At 45.7% G+C, this 16696-nt stretch overlaps 1 protein-coding gene across 3 annotated transcripts in view; it reads right to left on the bottom strand.

The window, feature by feature from the left end:
* The window catches only part of INPP5D (inositol polyphosphate-5-phosphatase D), a 53050-nt gene that overhangs the window by 8401 nt on the left and 27953 nt on the right, over nucleotides 1-16696 (bottom strand). For all 3 annotated transcript variants that reach the window (XM_061354538.1, XM_061354539.1, XM_061354540.1), the window contains exons 5-20: nucleotides 15466-15606; nucleotides 10782-10869; nucleotides 9990-10070; nucleotides 9741-9812; nucleotides 9350-9473; nucleotides 8129-8235; nucleotides 7480-7582; nucleotides 6503-6699; nucleotides 5635-5752; nucleotides 5043-5139; nucleotides 3632-3770; nucleotides 2849-2957; nucleotides 2606-2694; nucleotides 2287-2368; nucleotides 1030-1119; nucleotides 758-871 (exon numbers count right to left, since the gene is read on the bottom strand). In XM_061354538.1, the coding sequence (XP_061210522.1) occupies nucleotides 758-871; nucleotides 1030-1119; nucleotides 2287-2368; nucleotides 2606-2694; nucleotides 2849-2957; nucleotides 3632-3770; nucleotides 5043-5139; nucleotides 5635-5752; nucleotides 6503-6699; nucleotides 7480-7582; nucleotides 8129-8235; nucleotides 9350-9473; nucleotides 9741-9812; nucleotides 9990-10070; nucleotides 10782-10869; nucleotides 15466-15606 (1751 nt within the window). The remainder of the gene's footprint in view (nucleotides 1-757; nucleotides 872-1029; nucleotides 1120-2286; nucleotides 2369-2605; nucleotides 2695-2848; nucleotides 2958-3631; nucleotides 3771-5042; nucleotides 5140-5634; nucleotides 5753-6502; nucleotides 6700-7479; nucleotides 7583-8128; nucleotides 8236-9349; nucleotides 9474-9740; nucleotides 9813-9989; nucleotides 10071-10781; nucleotides 10870-15465; nucleotides 15607-16696) is intronic.

The following is a 16696-nucleotide window of genomic DNA, read 5'->3' as shown; positions in this document are numbered from 1 at the left end:
GCACTGTTTCCATAGAAATTTATGCAAATTTCGATACAGCCCAAAAAATAATCTTTTATGGAGCTGCCTTTGACACGGCGCTCTGACATGCGATAATGTGATGAAGTATACACTGAAGGCATGCTGTCCCACTTACAGGAGCTGTCCTGTGATGGGGAACCGCTTTAAAAAACACACAGCAGGGGCATGTAGGCTTGCATTACATAAACAGCTGAGGCTCAGCCCTGCAGCACAGGGACAGGGAGTGAAACCTGCAGCACTGGAGGGTACATTTACAGAGTCAAATCACTCCTTTTCCTTTCACCTGAAGCTGATCCTCTGGTTTATTCTTTTTTAAACCAAGGCAATTATTTTGACTAGCTTAAAGCAGATGCTTGGCTTTGAAAGCAGCTGATCATTTGTAGCAGGCACAGTCAGAAATACAATTGATCGTGTGCTTGCTAAGTAGAGATTGCCTGTGTAATAAGCAAGAACAACATGTGCTTCTCTTCAAGAAATTATCAGGTTGCCAAACAAGATGGAAGAAATGGTGGAAGACTACATGTCTAAGCATGGATTACAGTCTGTGTGTTTTGGATTGTATTGCTGACAGTATAGGATGATTCGTAAACTACAACAAATCTCTAGGACATCCCTTTTTTGCATTGGAACAAGTGATCCACACAGCTATTTATTGAGATCCAAGCAAAAAGAAGGGGAACTAATCCAAACAAGCAGGAAACTCTGACAGAAAGAATAAAGTTGGGCAAAACCATACTTTCTAAGCAGCTGGAGTGAAACTCTATGTAGAACTTGGTCTGGGACTTGGTCTTCAGAGTGGCGTAACAGTGCAGGAACTCTATCTCCCCTTGGGAATTCGTGTACTTGGAGTCTAGAAAAGAGGAAGGGAAAATAACAGCATTTTCAACAGGCGATAAAGAAAGTGCATTTTTGACTCTTAAAGGGTCAGCTTTTTCTTTTAACATATACAAAGCACTGTGTTCTGTGCCCAAAGGTGAAGATAGCATGACTGCACCCAGACTGACTAACCATTCTTTGAAACAAACTGTGAGGTGACTCCCACTTCGAAGGTGGCAAAGACAGGACTGTGGTCACTTGTCATGATGTCAGTGGTGCAGCCTGCCAATGAGAAAGGGAGGAGAGTTACTGCCTTGTGTTCTGCTCTGGTGAAATCACTGCAATAGCAATATTATTCAGTAATTTTCCAGCAAACATAACAGTCGCTGTGGTAACTGTCTCCAGTCAAAGGTGTTTCTACATAATCTCATGTTAGTATTTGGGAATGTAACTCTTCTGCCAAAATACATAAAGATTTGGTTAATGGACACAACATTACCGTATCATTTTGCAAGCGACTGTCAGTGTTAGATTCTCACAGCACAAAAGGCAGTTACAGGCTTTCTGGTTGCCTCTGCAACTTGCACAGCTAACTAAAGCACTAATATGGCAGGAAAGCACACAAGAGTACACTGGTGCTGCTTCAGTGCTACACTGCAACTCATGGCCCAAGATTAACAGTGAGTGAGCAAGGTCCTGACTTGACCCAAGTGCACACTGAGTTCTAGCAAGCCCAGTCCACTGAACAGACTTTGCAGAGGTACTTATTTGACCACACACCTCATCATCATAGGCTCTCTGATCAGAGCAGTCCACCTTATACCCCAAGAGACACCTAGAGCCCTCTTCTCATTCTCATACACACAAAACCATCAACATCATACTCAGATGCTTGGTCCTACATAGACTCAATGAAATTCTGAGTCATTTTTTAAACAGGTCTTGTGAGCTTCCTCTGTTCCTTGCACTGCACTTCTGTGATGCTTCTCAGCATGAAAGGGAACAGGTTCTTGGTACCACACAGTCTTTCTGGAATGTGATTTGACAGAAGAGGGATGTTTGCAGCTCCAGCCTCAGACTGGACTGTGCACGCAGTACACAGTACCACGTACCCTTCTGGCACCATCAGGTAAGGAGCTCCTGATGGTAACTGCACAGGAAAAGTTGTTGCTGCCAAGAAATGACTGGTGTAAAATGATCCTACAGCGTGGCCTGAAACTGGACAGCTGCAACTGTCTGAGGGGTATTCTGCATATAAAAGAGTATCAGAATTAATTCCCAACCTTGTAAGGTTACAGGCAGAGAGATTTGGCTCCACTCTGCCTGGTTTAACATCAGGTCCCTCTGTGCTGAGTGCCTGGCAGTGCAGGGAGATCCTACAGACTGTGCTCTGAATCATTTCCGCTTCAGACTGATTGCTTTGCTATCTACAATCTGTTATCTACCCACCATAGGACTGACACACAACGTGCACCATGGGGTATGATTTCCAGAGCACTCGATCACACCAGGATGGCAAATTGTACTTCATCTGCAAACCAAAGGAGAAGTGATGTCAAGAAGAAGAGAAAGGACCAGCTCACAAACGAACAGGAAATTCACTTGCTCAAGCACCATAGATTTGTGTCAAATCTTTTTCTTTGTATTGACTCCTTTCAAAAGAGTACAAGGGCAGAAAATGCAGAGATTGGTTTAGGTCACTTCCTTCTGTAGGAGTTATTTCCCTGCTCTGCCACATACTTCTGAACAGACATGAGTTTTCACCTACCCCTGTAGCTTTTTGCTTGGTGTAAGCATACTTCTCCCGGGTACCTCTTTCAAAGCGGTAGGTTGGAGCAAAAGTGATCTCTTCTTCCTCTAAAACAGAGAGATAGCTGTTACAGTGTGGCCCATTGAGAATCCTCATCTGGCTGAGACAGGCACAGCTCTGTACACGCTGCCCCACATCAAGTCTGGCAGAGAAAGTCAGAGGAAATGGGAGAGGAACCTGCCAACAACCTCAGAATCTTACCAAATTGCAGAAACACCTTTTGGTCCTTTCTCTCTATGAGAAGCTGGTCGAAGGCCAGCAGCTCCGGATACTGCTGCTGCCTGATCTTCTGGATAATATTCTCCGCTTCCTGCCAACAGGGAAACAGCAGAGCTGCAGATGATGCAAAAACTCCTTGTAAATACTATCTTCAGTGGGGAGCCAGCAAGTGATTCTGAACTGATTCACAGAGCCATGCCCCTGCCACTTCCCCACTGTGAAAGGCCCCCCACTGTGAAGGTCTTTGCTGTATGACCAAACATTTGTCTATCAAAACATGCATCAAAATGCCCACACAACCCCCACACAAGCACACACACTGCCAGATGTACATCAACACCAGGCTGGCTGTTGTCTCCCACCCACTGAAACCTATCTAGTATTTATTATGGCTTGCCTGTTTCTGAAGGCCGCTTCTGAGCCATTAAAAACTAACCAAATAGCGCAGAAAGGCAATCTCTGCATCAAGCTGTTCACAGACAGATGCTTACTCACAGTGGGAAGGGGAGTTGGGAGTTTGGGGAAGCGATGCTGCCTGGAGCAGCAGAGTATGCCAGACGCCATTCCTGGGTCCATTAATCCTTGGAGAGGGCAAAAGGGATTTCCTTTCCTCCCTCAACTGGTGTCACACTTGTGCCCTGGGGATCCTTTCTGCCTCCCCTCTTTCTGCCACTGTCTGCCATGTTGCTTTAGATTGGGAAAAGACAGTGCTTCTATCACAACACAGTATTTTCTCTCCCCAGGGATTCACATAGCATCCCTAACCGCTGGGGGCTGCTCCACGCGGTAGTTCAAGTCTCCCAGCCAGAAGAGATGAGTAAAGCGATGAGTGATGTTAAACGGACTCAGTTTCTTATCTCCCAGTGTCAGGAAGCGCAGGATGCTTGTGTAGTTCTGGTTGCGTCTGTCAAGACAAGAAACATCTGCCTGACAAACTAAATTGCCATGCGGTTTCTAAGTGCCTGCACTGGCACAAACTGATGCTTTACCAGGCAGGAACCAATCTGGCTCAACATCTAGAGGAGAGCACATCAGAAGCTGAGAACTTGCCACCCCTGTCTGGCACTGCACCTCAGCAGACAGGCCCAAGTGACATGCTCAGTGTCTCCCAACCTACTCAATGGGATCAGTAACACAGCACAGCTCATGCTGCACCTTGTACAGTGTGTATCTGGTGAGCCTGCTCTGAGGAGGGGCAGTGGCACCTAGAGCAGCTCCTTGGGTGTCAGACTGCTTCCACCTGAATTGAAAAGCTGGAAAGCTATCCCAAAGCCACTTCTGTTGCCTCCTGGGGCTGTGCTTTTCTGAGCTGCATGTCCTAGAAACCCAGCATTAGATTGTTGCCTTAGGGTTTCAGCAGCAAACACATTCCTAGATTCTGGCAGCTATTCCAAGCCCTGTGGAACCCTTCCATAGAGGTTGACTTCATCAGTGGCAAATACCCTGTGCAGAAGTTCCACACCATATCTTTTCTGGGTTCTGGACTGGAAAAGATGGCAAAGCCAACCTTTCAATTTCAAGACGTCTGCTTTCAAGACCATCCCTTTGACTGTTCCATCTCTTCCCAGCGTGGGCACCTATCTCCCAACAATGTCAGGATCTTTGCCTTCAATCCCATGCAGCACAGAACCTGCCTAGACCATGGAAACTCATTTCGCAGCTGGGTATAGAGAATTAGCCACCATGGAGGTATTTCTGTGCTGAACAACTCCCTCTTGGTATTCCTGAATGCTTTGCCCAGCAGGATCTGTGCCTCAGGGTGCACCACAGCTCCCGCGCTTGCAGCGCTGCCCACAGTGAGGAGGCAGACAGTACCCTTCAGCACATGATTCTGGGATGGGAAAAAACTTCCCACATGTCTCCAAAATACTGTAGACCAGGAAACTATTTTCCTCATGTACTGGGCTTGCATGGCATCTACACTTGGCTCTGAAGGTATTTTGCTGTCCATTTCACCTGTGCCCATGTGGAACGGCTACATAGAAGTCCCTTGTTTAAATGGTGACACAATAAGCAGTGTCTTTAGCACAGGTTGCCCTCACAGGAGACATTTAATAATCTTTTATGATCAGAAAAACATGCTTGTGACTGTCTGGTGGGCCCTCCTTCCAAACATGGCCCAGGGAATGTCATCCTGGGACAACACCCATTTTAGAGAGGGAAGGATGTGTCTTACCTGTGTTTCTTTTCACTTCCTGAAGTCAAATGGCTGTTAACAAACCCAAAGGAGGTTCCATTAAACATGAATGACACCCCCACAGCTCCTTTATTACCTGGAAAAAGGTAAGTGAAAAATGTCAAGAAATCAATCCACCTCCAGGCTGAGTCTAGCAAGGATAATAAAGCACCCAGTACATCTTAAGTGGAATGGAGAAAAGAAATAAGTTAACTTAATGAGCACAGAAAGAATCAGTGTATACAGCACAGATTGTGGTAACAAATTTTCTAAGGATGCTAAGAAAAAGATTAGTTGAAGGGAAAGAAGTGCAATTTCCCCGTGAAACCCAAGGAAAAGCAATCCAATAGACAGTCAAAGGTGTTTGCTGGGAATATAAATATATATGTGCTAAGTATACGCACAAATAAATTTCCTTTTTTACAGGATAACCTATAATCAGTGCCAGTGGGATACAATTTTAGTAACACTAGTGTCACATATCTGCAGTCAAAGGAGTCTTGTGGGGAAAGAGCTGTTCCATTTCAAGGACAGTATTGGCAGGGACCGAGCAGATCTCAGTCCTCTGGGCAAGACCAGGTCTGTTCCTCACCCAGTGTGTTTGCGATGCCCGTCTTCACGTTGTCTGTGCAGATGTGGCTGATGCGGTTCTCATGTTCTGGTTTGGCCAGCACGACAATCCTGATGTTCCAGAGGGTATGGATTGCTATCTGCAGGGATGGGAAGGTTAGAGGTTGTATTTCTTCACATGCTGCAGAGCTGTGCTGTAGCTGCAGCTGTCCTGGCTCCTTCTGTGGTACTTCTCCTACACAAATTTTCTTCCTGTGCTTAGGATATACTTTCAGTCATTTTAATCAGAGGTGGGAGGAAGGACCTAGCTATTTTCTAGTGCTATTTTCTAGTTAATCACTGGATTGCCTCGCTTGCACAAAATTTGCAGTTTTCTAACTATCACGAGAGTCTTAAGTCCCATTCTACTGTGGCCTTTCAGATATGATTAGATTTATTTCTTGATATCGCTGAAACTCAGGAATGTCAGAACATCCTCAAGGTTCAGTTTCTTTTATGATTATACCTGTGCGCTGGTATGTTCTGGCTCAGAAAGTTTTACTGTCTCTTCCTTTATGAAGGTCAAAGTATCACCACCACTTGACCCAAGTGCTCAGCATCTGCAATGATCACGGACTGGCAGGAAGAAAAGCTCATGTCAGAGTCCCTGCTTTGGCAGTGAGGGGGTCACCATCCATAGCAATAAGCCCATCTAGCAAGTTCCAGGGGAGGATCTTGTGGAGTCCACAGACAGATTCAGTTCACTCTCCCTCATCCAAACGCAATGACAATAAAAGGGAGGGAAGGGGAGGAGATGTAGGCAAAACACCACTTATTCTGTCTCTTATTTGCACAAAATCTACTCTCCTCGTATGCCTGAGCAATGTGCAATAGCTGGAATAACTTCTCACCACTTTGAAGCTGATACTGGTGATTTCCTGCAAGGATTGCCTCAGGGTCTCCAGCCATTCCTTCTCCCCTTGGGCATCCTCCTGAGTGCCAATCACATAGATGTCATGAGGAATGTAGTCAGCAGTGTCATCACGGGTCTTCCCCTGCCCCTTGGAGAGAAACCAGGAGGTGATCTTCTTTGGGGAAGGTGCAGCACCTTTTATTAGCAAATCAAACACCAAAGTAAGTCAGAGTATGTTCTGTCAGACTGAGGATACAGACAACCCATGGGGACAGAAATTACAGGCTTCACATATACTCTATCCTATACCAGTTCCCTATTAGCCAGGGCACACTATTCTAAGATGACAAAGATGTTAACCCTAACTGAGTCACTGATGAAGGGCTGACTCTGCTTTGGACATCTTCCTGTCTTTCATTAGCTTACCAAGGCCAAGGCTAGCCAAGGGTAGTCCTGGCCTGCCACTGCATTTACCTTACCCCTTAAGTGTGACTGAGCACAGACAGCTCAGCTTACAGCAGTTGAACCAGACTTTTCTCCCCAGATTGGAAAAATAACTTAAATTCCACTCTCCTCAACTACACCCCGTCCCCTTCCCTAAATATTGCAGATACTCAGCTCTCTTCCCAGGCTGGACATGAACAGTCCCTAGTGAGGTTCAGAAGCAGCTGGCATGCAAGATGGAGGATAGCATACACAGAAGCTTGCTGTGCCAACTTCATGCTGGCCACAAGTGCCTGTCATTGGAGGAATCCTTCAGTACCCTTTAAGGTCCTTTGACTGGAACCATTAAAACTGTCAAACCATATGTGAGAATATGCCTAGAGATCTGCACCAGTACAACCCTGGTGTACAGATCTGCTCCAGAACAAACACAGCGTCTGGAGCACATCGTGACAGGTGAGCACACATTTTGGGAAATGTCTATTCCTTCAGAGGAATGCCCACATCAGAAGGGACTGTATGAGCCCATACCCATATTCCAAGTCCCAATGAAGATGGTGATCATATCAGGCTCTGGTTGCTCTGAGTGTTTATTCTTCATCTGCTGCAGAAGTTGGCAGAACCCTTCTCTCTTCTAGACAGGGAGGAGCAGAGACAATTAACAAGTTGCTTAACTTCTCCAACACAACACCTTGAAAAACTAGCTGAACCAGGAAATTCCCTCCACACTTCAAGGGCATGTTAGCTCCTCACTATCTGGAACCTTCAAAGAGGCTGTTTCCTGTGGTATTTTCTTAGGCATTTAGCTTGTGTATTACTTTAACAAGTGCTGAGCTTAGTCAGAATAAAACCTAGGCTTCCCTCTTGTTTGTCTATATAAACCTCCTTGCAGCTACCCTCAGATGACTCCTTGCCTCTTCTCACTGCTTGCTGACACTGTTCTCCTGCCTCAGTGACAGCACGCAGGTATGGCTGCCCTTTCCAGTTATCCCTTTACGCAGTGCACTTGTTAACTTTCTGGATGCTTCCAGAACAAAGGAGGAATTTCATTTTTGCAATGCAAAAACCACTGCTCCTCAGCAGGTCCTCTTTCTGCCAAGGAATGCCCCTTGTACTGCTCCCACCCAGGTACCTGCTACCTGCTCCAGGCTGGTGGGAGGGAAGTACACTGTGTGTGTACCTTGGAATCAGAGAAAACATATTCCTTCCGCTGTGTTTTTTCTTTTTCTGTTTCCAGCACAATGACCAGTTTGTTCGGGACCTTCTGGGACTTGATCAGCTGCAAGACTAAACAGAAGCTGAGTTTCATGAGCTGCAGACACTGAGACTAGAATCCCACCAAAACTAATATGACAGTGTTCACAGGCTCAGGATTTACATGGTCTTTTATGTCTGAGGCTCACTTTGCCCCACATAACTGCACTGTAATGTTGCTTAGACCTGTTCTCTATACGAATAGGTTTGGACTCTGAAGTGAAGAGGACCCCCCAAAACTCATTTTGCCTGAGCAAAGTCCATACCAAGCCCTCCTGTCTGAAGTGAAACCTTGGCTTCCTGCAGGTAATTTCTTTGTATCCTGAGTCAGCCTACATATATTCCTTCCCCACCTGTGAAAGAGGAGGTAAAAAAACCTCATTTGATAATAAAGGCGGTTCCTCCCCATCTAAAATAGCAGCTAAGTAATGATGAAAGACAGGAGGAGAATGCCATGCATGATAGCTAATCTTTTAAATCACTGCCAGCAACAGGTTGATATTCTAGCAGGAAAGAGGCCAAGGGTATCACCTTCCCTCTAATAAATCCATTTGGCTCAATCTCAGTGAGCTGCCTGTCCAGAAATACAACAGGAGAAAAGGAAAGTTGTCTGAATTGGGCCTTCCAAGACCAAAGCAGCATTGCTCATCAGTAGAGATATTGATTCACATACAGAAAAATGCCAGCAAAAAACCAACCCAAAACCAAAGGGAAATTCACTGAGAAATGTTACTGAAACTGAGTATCTGGCTTTCTGCCACCAAAAATCATCACAGAAGTCAATATGTTCCAGCAGAACTTATTTTTCAAGTGACACTGCTTTTCAGTAGAAAATGGATCTATTGCAACTAGCTTTATGTGGAATCTTCTATCAAAACGTGCTCCCTGCTACCTCTGTCTTCATTTAGACCAAGAGGCCAGGTCTAAACCAATCTGTGTAAGCTGGTTAGCCCAGTGATGACTCCCTGCAGGCCACTTTGTGGATAGGCAATCCAGACTGACTGGAGCCTTGCACAACACCCAGGACCTAGCAGAGCTATCTGCACTTTGGGCAAAACCTTCCCCTCAGTGAGGCCAAAGGGAACCCCTCTCCATTACTCAAGGGACTGAGAATCTAGCCCAGCATTTGTGAACGTAAGCATCTTACTTTTCTTGTGGGTATAAAACTTGTCCTCTGGACCATCCTTAGCTCTCTTGATAATCAGTTTTCCCATTTCCACATCAACCTTGAGATGTATTTTTGAGAAAATTCCTAGGGAGTCAGCCTTCACCTATTAGAAAACAGATTTTTCATAAGCAATCTACGCTTCAGTTGTGTATTACAAAAGCAACACCCTCCTGAATTCATGGACACACATCATCGTTCTGCCAATCTCACTAGACATCTCTGAAGCATTTACATGGTGCTAAACAGCATCCAGGAATAGCTGTTATCTCTGTGGCAGCACAGCAAAGTTCTCAGGAACCAAGATACCAACAAAAATCTGCATTGATGCCCTGCCACATTGTGATCAGCATCGTCAAAAAATAACATTTACCTCAAAAGTGACAGGGGGAATGAGGGAGCGCCGGTGGGTTGAATCAGGACCTTCAATCAACAGTGTTTTCACCTGTAAAAGAATTGATGTGCACCAGATTGCATTTGGTGATTCTGCACTACATTGAGAGCAATGAAGTCAAAGCAAAGAAATCTCACTGTAGCAGAAAACTGCTCTGATGATGAACAAGATGCATAACTAGAGGCAAAATATGACAAGAAGGTAACATAAATAGCTTTAAAACTCTACCTTTTCTTCAATAGAAGACAGCAAAGAAATCAGCTGATTGAGTTTCAATACAATATTGACTGGACTAGCTTCACCAAGCATCTGATAACCACAACAGAGAAACAAAAAGAGAGAGATATGCATAATTACTAAACCACAGGGCATGGCCTGAAAGCGCAGCAGTCTCGCCCCAGAACACCTCACACACAGAGCAAGGAGAAGCACTGGTGCCTCTGCTACTCTAATCCATAAAAGGCAGTGCAGGAGCACAGAGTTTGTCTCAACATGCAGAAGTATGGGAGGGTGGAAGGATGAATTTGTAAACCTTGTCCATAGGTTAAAAGCAGCTGGGCATGCAAGGGAGTCAGCTTGCTGCTGGGAGATAGTTTTGCATGACCAGGACATACAGAAGTCCTGGACTTCTGGTTTCTGGGCTACTGGTAGGGAGAGGAAGGTCATGAGGCTTAAGGGGACTTGGGGGGGAGGATTTGGCAGTGAAACATCCTGGAGTGTTTATGGAATGAGACATGTGCAGCCTCAGCCCACAGGCTGAGGAAGAGTGGGGACATTGACGTTCACTGCACTTGCCTCTGGGGCAAGAGAGGGGAGCAGGCAGAGGGGACTACGGGATAAGTGAAACTGTGGCGATACAACTCACTGTGTGCCCTCTGCACTGCAGCCACAAAGAGGCTAGAGAGAACAGAAGCTGCAACTGATCACCAGAATCCCATGGGTCATTGCTGTGCTCTCCCCCCCTGCTGATAAACACCCACACTCCTCTCTCCTCCTTTTCCCCCCTTTCACCTGACTTACTTGTGAGCGCTGATGGATACCAGGGTGCAGCTGCTGCTCAAACACTTTCTGGATGGATTCCAGAGATGGGAGAGTCCTAGAGGCTTCACTGGGAACAGAGACACGGCAGAGGTGTAAGGCTGCAGTCAGGTGCAGGGTAGATAAGCGCTTGCTCTCTTCAGACAGAATCATGCAGCTTAGACTACAGGCACACATTCACATTAGGCTTGCTCTCGCAAGTGTCACAGATCACAGAATGGTTTGTGTTGTAATGGATCTTAAGATCACCCAGTTCCAACCCCCTGCCATGGGCAGGGACACCTCACACTAGACCATGTCACCCAAGGCTCCATCCAGCCTGGCCTTGAACACTGCCAGAGATGGAGCATCACCATAACTATGCCAACTCACAGACCAAAGTTCACTCAGAAATCTCAATGCCCAGCAAGGTTTGGTGCCTATGAAGGCTGCAGCAGCGGGAGCAGCTCGGTTTTGCAAAGGTCTCATGCAGCTGCTGATGTTGATGCAGGATGCTGGGGACACTGCACGAAGAGGAAACTCATTTTCAGATTTTCAGCTCACATGCCAAAGAGGGGCTGGACACAGCAAGGGGGTGGAAAAGCCAGCCTTTAATCTCCTGAACGGGAACCGTTTGTGGGTTACATGACTCCTTCAGCATTTCCCAATTAGATTCCACAGGATGCTCATTTGTCAAAACATTGTTGTATGAATTTGGCACACAAGCCATGCTGTGATAATGACTAGACTTATCAGGCAAAGAGCAGCCAGGGAGCACAGGTCAAAAGGAAGGTAGTGGTGGTGAGCAGTGCTAGGATGCTTGCATTGTGCCTAGTCAACAGTGGATATTAATGATTTCCCTCACTTTCCTAAGCCTGAATGGACCGGATTTTATGCCCTGTTTGCTGGGGAAAGTGCTTCAAAACAAAAGTATGCCTGACTGTCTGAAGATTAGATATTTGTCTAGGTGCTGAACCATGGCTGATTAATTGCCTAAATTAAGGACTCACATTTAAAATGTCAGTCTGAAAAAAATTCAGACTGAAATGAAGATGCAGATGAAATGAAGACATGAAATGCTATGGGGCACACAAAGGACAAGACCAAGAGTCCAGGAAGTGTAGGCCATCTTTTGAAAAGAGAGCAGCAGCTGCTTGAAGCAGCTCAGAAATGATTTCTCATGGGAAAACTGCCCTCTGTTTACTGTACAGTGCAACATGTAGCACACGTGAGGATGGGGGAAGACCACGTACAGGCGATCAAACTCAGCAAAACCACAAAGTGGTTTTAGTTGCACTGATAACTCCATTTGTTTTCTGCTTTTGACAGAATAAAGGAAATAAATATAGTGATCACCACTGAAGTGCCAGAGGCCTGTGTGTACACATATAATTGCACAAATGCTGGTATCACAAGTGCTTGAAAAGGCTCTATGTACAAATTATCTAGTGAGGGAGAATAAACAGAACCATGCAGGGTAGTAATAGATGACCAAATCATGGCTTCAGACAGTAGCAGGCTGAGGAGGCCAGTACTAGCGTATTTCACTTAAGGCTGGTATTAAACTCTGAACAAAGTCCACCCGCATGGATAGTCCCCACTGTGTGCTGCAGTGGCACAAAGCTCTCCATGAATCAGTTTTCCAGCCCCTGGAGGATTCCCTGACCATGGAAACCCTTGTATGCCAATTTATTTTAGCAGTGCTCCACAAAAGTATGCATGAGCCTTACAAGTCTCTGTTTTACTTCAGTTTTAGTATATGAGCTGCCAGAGCGAACAGCCTCTCCCAACAGTGGTTGTTCCATTGTCCCTCAGGCTCTGATAAGAAGATGTGACATGGTTGTCCTGACTCCCTTGGCCATAGCGAGCCCTAGAAGGCAATGATAGCTTCCAGCAGAGTCAAAGTGAGCTTTCAGTGTCTCTAATGCACACTGGGGTCTGGGCCTTGCTGAATTAATCAGGGATCAATGGTGAGGAGGGTAAGGGCAAGTGATCTCAAGACCACTAGACCACTGCCTTCCTAGTCTGCTGTGGCCTAGCAGTGCTTGAGCTTGTCGGTCAGAAATGGGTCCTGCACCTGCCCATAGGTAATACATGAACTGCAAAAGGCAGAGTGTTCACTAACAGTTGGCCCAACTCCTCTCCAAACCAATAGTTCACTATAAGCTCTCCCAACCATTGAGGAGCTCCAGTATACATCTCCTCTACCTTGCTAGCAATGGCAGTCAGTATTTACCCACAGCCTGGTATCAAAATGCAGGAGTGAGTCAGACAAAAGTCATCAGGATGCTTGCTTTTCACAGTGATGGCAGTGTGTCTGAGAGCAGCTCTGAAAGGTGGCACAGCTGGGCTCTGGGAGATAGGGAGAAGCCAGAACACAGCATCACAAAACCTCAGATTCACAGCAAATCAGTGTGGCTCACAAACAGCCTCCTGCACACTCTGAACCCTTGGCAGTGCCAGGAAATTCAAAGGAGCTTCAGCCCAAGCTGTGCCAATTAAAATTTCTTCTTCTTGTCTGTTTCTTTAACCTGTTCTGAAATACTGTGAAAACATCGAAATTGAACATTGTTAAGAACAAGAGGACACAGCCACTGAGCAGCAGCCTAGGAATTACCTGTACCTTTGGCTGGAATCCCTGTGAAGCTGAAGAAAGCTGAGGTAAATAAAAAGTAAATTTAGGTAATACCACTGATTAATCTGAGAGTTCAGAAGTCCAATAAGGGAAGTAACCTAAAAACCAGATAACCTTGGAGATTAAGACTGCAGAAAACAATAAGATACCCAAGCACCTGTCTATTAGTCAGCTAAGGCTAAGCAAACAGTTTGACTGGATGGCAGACATCCATGGGACAATTCAAACAGAGGAGCAGAGGTTACTCAGAGAGACCTGGGACTGGAAATAGGCTGCAGTTCTGGACTTCATAAGAAAACTGAGAAGGCAGCTTCATCTCGCTGAAATACTGCAGGTATGGGGAGAAAATTCTGTAGAAGGGATGGGAAGACCTTTTAACATTCTGTTATCTAAAGGGGCTGATAAGGAAGCTGGAGAAGGACTTCATACAAGTGCATGTAGTGACAGGACAAGGAGGAATGGCTTTAACCTGACAGAGGGGAGATTGAGATTAGACATTAAGAAGTTCTTTCCTGTGAGGGTGCTGAGGCACTGGCACAGGTTGCCCAGAGAAGCTGTGGCTGCCCCATCCCTGGCAGTGCTCAAGGCCAGGTTGGGTGGGGCTTGGAGCAATCTGCTTTAGTGGAAGGTGTTCCTGCCTGTGGCAGGGGTTGGAACTGGATGAGCTTTAAGGTCCCTTCCAACCCAAACCAGTCTGGGATTCTATGATACTTGAATGGATTCTGAGCCTGTTGTATCTTCTGCCTTGCCACACCATGTGCATTTATGAGGAGCAGGGATGCAAAACCCAGATAAGGTGAAGAGGAGTTAAGTGGGAAATGGAAAAAGCCAGCCTTCATCATAACAGCAGTAGTGGAGGTATTTTCTTAACACGAAACTCTCACTTGTGATTTCATTAGATTTTAGTTTCCATTGTTCAGATTTATTCTTAGCAAGCCACCTGGGTCTCCCTCTCTGTGGGTGTAGAGAAGCAAAACCTCCAAGCAGCGCGCAGAGGAATGGCAGCATTTTGCACAAGCCCATCTCAGTCGTGCCAGGGGCTTGCCTGTGGGCAGCTGGGTTCTCACAGATGGAACAGAACAGCATATTCCTCCCCCTTTGCCTGGTAAAACTTGCCCAGTGACCACCACTTCAGAGGAGCAACCATGGTCCCAAGCAACTGAGCATCTCACTCACTCCCTGCCTTTCCTCCACGGGTTAAAGCCAAGCAAATCAGTAATATACACCCCTCATTTTAGGCCACTTTTCAGCCTTGGTGAGCTCTAGGAAAACAAGATCGGGCCACTAGCACTACCAGCTTCACTTCTAAATCCACGGGAGAGAAGGATTTTGCAAGCCACAGATAGAAGTGTGGAACTATGTGCCCTCTGCCATAGACTGCTCTAAGGTCTCTGCAGAAGTATGCATTAACTTCCTCTTTTGCTTACAAGCAGCAAAGTGGTGGTGGGGGGTGGGATCACATCCTTCTACCGGAAAAAGAGGGAGCTCTGCAAGGTTTTAGTTCCCTATCGGAGTTTACCTATTTGGGACCTGGAAGGTCTGTAAATTGCAAAGGTAAAATCGGTAGAGTTGAGGCTTGTTTCTGTTTTCATTTGAGCTGGACCTCATTGACATCACTGAAATCACCCCAGGTTCACAGTGCATTAGTGGGAAGGAAAAATCAGTGTTTAAAACATAGCTATACACCAGTATGTGCTTGTTTCCATAAACGATTCCTGTCTGACAATTCTGTGGGTGTCACTTCTGTATTACCAAATTATGGAGTTAATCATTAGAGCATTTTTTGTTTTGTTTCTTTCAAAACAAACCCTAAAAAAACAATACTCCACTGACTGAAACCGCCTACAGGGGAACTTCACTGTCAGAGCTGTCTCTTTTATATAGATTTCACAGCTTTGGACCAGAATCACTGGTCAAGAGAGCTAAATATAATGTTTTTGAGGGTAAGCCAATTTCCTGTGCCAGAAATACAGGTTCTGAATGCACGCACGTGGAACCTGTGTTAGACTACAGTGTCACAACGTTATACTCTGAAAAACGGTCTCCAGTTACCTGAAGAGTCCTTTGCAAAGAAGTGCAAGTAGTTTCTTCAGCTGAGGAAGGCTGCTTGAGCCAGTCTGCACCATCTCAAAGTCACTGATGATGTGAACTTGCAGGTAATCTTGGATGAGCTTAAGATGCTCATCAGGGACACTGTAAAAGAAACAGGCAGGTCAAAAGCCAGCTCTTCCCTCTGGTCCCAAATATCAGACAGCTTTATTATTTTTATTAATATAGACAGCTTTATTATTTTTCTGAAACTTCCACTGCTTGTATAGACAGATGGGAAGCAATTTGCCTTGGATTTCAGTGTAAATACACAGTTCTCAGAACTGAACCATGAATTCCCTACTACACTGGTGACATCTCCTCTTCCTCCTTCTCCATATCAAATCCTCTCCTCCATGACTGCTGAGCTACTATGTCAGGAGAAGTCTTCTGATACCCAGCTCTGCCAAAACTATTGTGGGATCATTAGACTTGGCAGGTGAAGCCAGGCTGCTGTGATGTTGCTAAGGGCAGCTCAGGGATTCCAGGGACAAGAAGGCTCCCTTTCACCTCACCAAGTCCCACTTTGAAGGTTTTACTCCAAACAATTAAAAACTGTCCTAAGGGGCTTGAGACCACAGAGCTGAATGGGATGCCCTCCTCCCTGTCTCTGTGGTGCCTGGACTCCAGCCCCGCAGGGAAGGATGAACCAGGCAGACTGTATGTGATGTCTTGTGGCTTGATAAATGCAGGAGGTCCCAGCTGGCTTTGATGATGCACATGAAACAGTGCAGGCAGCTGAACAAAACTGGATTTCTCCCAGTGTGCTACCGAGCCACCACAACAGGACCTGTGCTGCCACACATGACCACTGTTTGCTCACAACCTCTCACTGCCCTGCCAACAGCCATGCCTTCTGATTCTGTTTTCATTTTACTTTTCAATCTAGTCATTAAATGTCATGTGGCTTCCTCTAAGACTTCAGTGCATGTCCAGATTTGACAGCAGGTGGGACAATATGAGTCAGACCTGTAGCTGCAGTAAATCAGTGAGTACCTGGAAATCCACACACAAGCTTATTCTTTTTGACAACTGGCTGGTGCTTTCTGATACAATCTGTAGTTTAGGTGCATAGCTGATACAACAAGTTCACTGTTGTATCAGCTGATACAACAAGTTCTTACCAGCTTTTATATTAGAAACCTATATCTCAGTGGAGAAAGTCTATTGGTGATTTTAATACTTCCAAAAAGTA

Source organism: Neopsephotus bourkii, unplaced genomic scaffold, assembly GCF_033783945.1.
Source record: "Neopsephotus bourkii isolate Nb327-2 ecotype Australia unplaced genomic scaffold, CSIRO-AGI_Nbou_v1 NB_739, whole genome shotgun sequence".
NCBI classification, from domain to species: domain Eukaryota; kingdom Metazoa; phylum Chordata; class Aves; order Psittaciformes; family Psittacidae; genus Neopsephotus; species Neopsephotus bourkii.
Note: the sequence above shows the minus strand (reverse complement) of the source record. Positions and strands in the feature narration are given on the sequence as shown.